At 40.6% G+C, this 3548-nt stretch overlaps 1 protein-coding gene across 1 annotated transcript; it reads right to left on the bottom strand.

Annotated features, from left to right (window-relative positions):
* Positions 1-396: 396 nt before the first annotated feature.
* ctsbb (cathepsin Bb) lies at positions 397-3289 on the bottom strand. The gene is made up of 9 exons (XM_053336869.1): positions 3167-3289; positions 2998-3083; positions 2745-2859; positions 2519-2634; positions 2301-2386; positions 2074-2217; positions 1877-1993; positions 647-775; positions 397-530 (listed from the first exon to the last, which is right to left on the bottom strand). The coding sequence occupies exons 1-9, from the start codon at positions 3287-3289 to the stop codon at positions 454-456; spliced, it is 993 nt and encodes a 330-aa protein (XP_053192844.1). The 3' UTR covers positions 397-453.
* Positions 3290-3548: the final 259 nt, after the last annotated feature.

Here is a 3548-nt window from a genome sequence, read left to right as displayed (position 1 = left end):
CCTACACCACCTCCACCTGGAGGACACACACACTACATCCAACACAGTAAATACTGTAGGTCAGTGCTGCTTCTTACACTTTTTCCCCTCATGGAACCTCTAAACCGACACAAATTAGATCACGGACCCCCAGAAATTTTGCTCTTAGATGTTTTATTACAGAAAGTGTGTGAAACCCATGACCAAAATAGTCGTTCACAATTCAGTCGTTGTGTTACTTAGATTAAATAGGCTGCTACAGTTTATTGTTCATAATGGCAGTGAGAGAAATATGTTGGTTGAAATAAAACTAAACCTGTATGTGAATATAGTAGTTTATTTAGAACAATAGTGCAATTCACTCCTTCACAATTATCTTTTAAAAGCAAAAGCCAATTCTGTCACAAAATCCGGTCTTCATTTAAATGTATCTTGATTGATTTGACAGTCGTCTGCAGCCAGGACTCATTTCACCTAGTTGAGTGGGATTCCTGCAACCATCTCTGACTCAATACCACATTCATCGTTTCCTCGCTTGATCTTGAAGAAACCTTAAATGGGAACACAGGAGAACGTGATTTGAGGGAAACTCTTCTCCAACATGTTATTCTTATTATTGATCAAGAAACATGAAGTTGTCCACTGTTAATCTCTGTTAATGTGGTACCTTTGTGTCCCCAGTCACTGTTCCAGGAGTTTGCAGCCAGCCAGTAAGGTGTCCCGTTCTCCACCCCCCAGCCCAGGATTTTGATAGCATGACCGCCTAGCATTTCCCCTGTCACATGCTGGTACACACCTGTAGCAACATTAAATACACAGCTCAAAACTTTCATGGATAACAGTGTTATTGTTTTTCCCCCCATTTTAACCTGTTGACTACAGATTTTCAACTGAGATTGGTGGTGCATTCAAGTTGGTCCAGCATCCAAGATTTGAGAAATCTGAGAACTCACAAGACAATTGAAGAAAGAAAGCAACAAGGGTTTAAAGGCATATAGCATTCCTGAGTTTTCTCCCATGTGTATGAGTATGTCCTCTTTCCAGGTCTCAAAGCTGATATAGGGTCCCTTAAGGGTCTGTATCTGGTTGGTGGCACCTGGAAGATGCTTAACATCCTAACAGTATGATCAGATTTTAACATGTTGCTAATTTATTGATAACTTCGTCATCCTATTTTTCTATTCTGTATCTGTGTAATTTGTGTACACACAACAATATATTGCATGTCTTACTGTGGTTTCTGGTCTTTATCTGAATTGAGGGTCTAGGAATAGAGTACAGTATATTGTATTGCTGCACAGATCTAGACCTTTGAGGCAAATTTGTGATTTGTGATACTGGGCTGTACAAACAGAATTGACTGACTGTGAGATTATATTTATACATGCTGATATCAAAGAAACGATATAATGGTTATCATGTTAACAATGAACATGTTAATAAATGTTAGCATGTTAGCATGCTAACATTTACTAAGCAGCACTAAACACAATGCACAGATGGGGCTGATAGGTCTGCCCTTAGTTTTGCAGGTATTTGTCTGTTGCACTACATATTTATATTGCATTTTATTACATTTTCAGTTTTTTTAAGTCTACATTTTGACCTGATGATGGTGCTAGAGGACATGTCAGGAGGTCACCAAACTGATTACAATTCATCCTGAGGGGGGCATGTGTGTACAAAATTTTATGGCAATTAATGGACCAAAGTGGTGAACCCACTGATCAAAAATGCCATTTGCATGGCTAAGAAAATATCTCAAAATTGACTTTTTCGTACTGCTCTCTTGTTTCTTTGTGAAATGCTAAATTGAGCTCTTCAGTACTGTATTTGTAGAAACTAAGGTGTGAAACTAAAGTTTGTGTACATTCAGTATGAATGATATGAGCCTCACCGGTCTTGTACAGCAGGAAATCTGAATAGACAGAGAAAGCTGCCTCCACAGGCCCATTCTTGTACAACTCTGTCATGATTTGTTCCTGCTTGGATGGGATAGCGTACGAACGTTTGCCTGAAGATGGGGAGAAAGAAAACAATTACAGAAACAAGACAAGACATGGTACAAAAGCTGCGATGCAGAATTCAATTTACCTAAGTTTTTGTCCTTCTGATAGGATGGTGAATATCCATCAATGCATTGCTGCACACACTTAGGAGTGTCCTGTTCACCTTGACATGGAGGACGAGTCCCATTTACATGGTGCTCACAGGGAGCAATGGTGTAGGGCCTGCAACCTGCACACACAGTCTCCATGAATGACTTTATTCTCTGAAAAACAGCATGAACTTAATGTAACTCACACTTGTGATTAACTTACCTACTTTGGAGTTATACAGGCCTCCTGTTACAAGGCCTTTCTTTACCCAGAATTCCCAAGCAGCAGAGGGATAACCTCCAGAACAGCTGCAACCACATGCACATAAATATTTATTACTCTCCCTGCCCACTCCCTGAATGCACTCTTTTTTTCTCAGGACAAGTGCATGAACATTAACACACACACTTTGACACTGACTATGTAACACTGACACTCACCCCATGCCACACTCATCACAACAGGTCAGTAGATCTTCAGCTGAGATTTCCAAAGAGACCTTGCTACTGCTGTGGATGCATAATCTGTCAGATATTGCCTCAGCTGCTCCAAAGGCCTGCAGGAAGTCAAAGAGGAAACAGATGGTGGTTCTAAAATTCAGCTAATTTATCTTTGTGTTCCCCTAAACTCACAAAGATCTACTCTGATGTGTATTGTGTCTCTTACCCAGCAGGACCCACAGGAACCCTGGTCTCTGATCTGCTGGATTGTGGGACAGTTGGGCCACTGCTTGCGCGCGTCGAAGCTGTCTGGCAGGTTTATGCCTTCAATGTTGTGAAGCCTGAAAAAGAGAAAACAGTCACTGAGTACTGCAGATAAGAAAAAGCTGCTGATTGTCACCTGATTGGGTGTGTGAGATGGCACATACACACATAAATACACACTTTATGGTGTGTAAAGCACTGTGGTTTAAACTTACACCTCTGGCAGCTTGGGTCCATTCAGTATTGTGCCACACAGTCCTTTCACATAGCTTATATCAACGTTATGGAAGTTCTGCCCAGCCTGCAAAAGTAGGGAGATATCAGATCAGAGATTGGGAAAGCAGACATGTAGTTAACCCCATGAAAACTAAAAGATTGTCACACCTTCCAGGTGGTGTTGGCCTTGTTTATAAAGTTGATCATCTCTGAGGAGAGAGGACGGAGGTAGGCCTGAGCCGAGGCAACGGAGAACGTCACCATTACACAGAGGAGGGTCAGTCTATACATCCTGCAAAACAGACTGCAGTCAGTGAGCCATCTATAGAGTGGTCACCTGGTCCCTTCTCAACATTTTGAAATTATTTTAGCTTGTATTTCCTCATTGTTCTAACAATACCCAAATTAAGCAAATATAGTTTAAAATAAAAACAGTGGGCATGAAATTAATTCAAATTATAGAATTTAAAGACAGAGCTGCATATGCTTGACACAAGCACAAAACAACATGTTGCAATATATTCAGCAGGTAATGTTACTTATTTACTGT

Source organism: Scomber japonicus, chromosome 17 (genome assembly GCF_027409825.1).
Source record: "Scomber japonicus isolate fScoJap1 chromosome 17, fScoJap1.pri, whole genome shotgun sequence".
NCBI lineage: Eukaryota > Metazoa > Chordata > Actinopteri > Scombriformes > Scombridae > Scomber > Scomber japonicus.
The sequence above is the reverse complement of the archived record's forward strand: the minus strand, read 5'-3'. Positions and strand labels throughout refer to the sequence as shown.

What these genes read in the sequence shown, in the direction of transcription:
- ctsbb (XM_053336869.1), bottom strand. Translation starts at nt 3,289, where the DNA reads ATGTATAGACTGACCCTCCTCTGTGTAATGGTGACGTTCTCCGTTGCC. An exon ending in TGTGATGAGTGTGGCATGGG is followed by an intron (nt 2,387 to 2,518) that starts GTGAGTGTCAGT and finishes ATGTGGTTGCAG; the next exon opens with CTGTTCTGGAGGTTATCCCT. An exon ending in CAGTGACTGGGGACACAAAG is followed by an intron (nt 531 to 646) that starts GTACCACATTAA and finishes TTCCCATTTAAG; the next exon opens with GTTTCTTCAAGATCAAGCGA.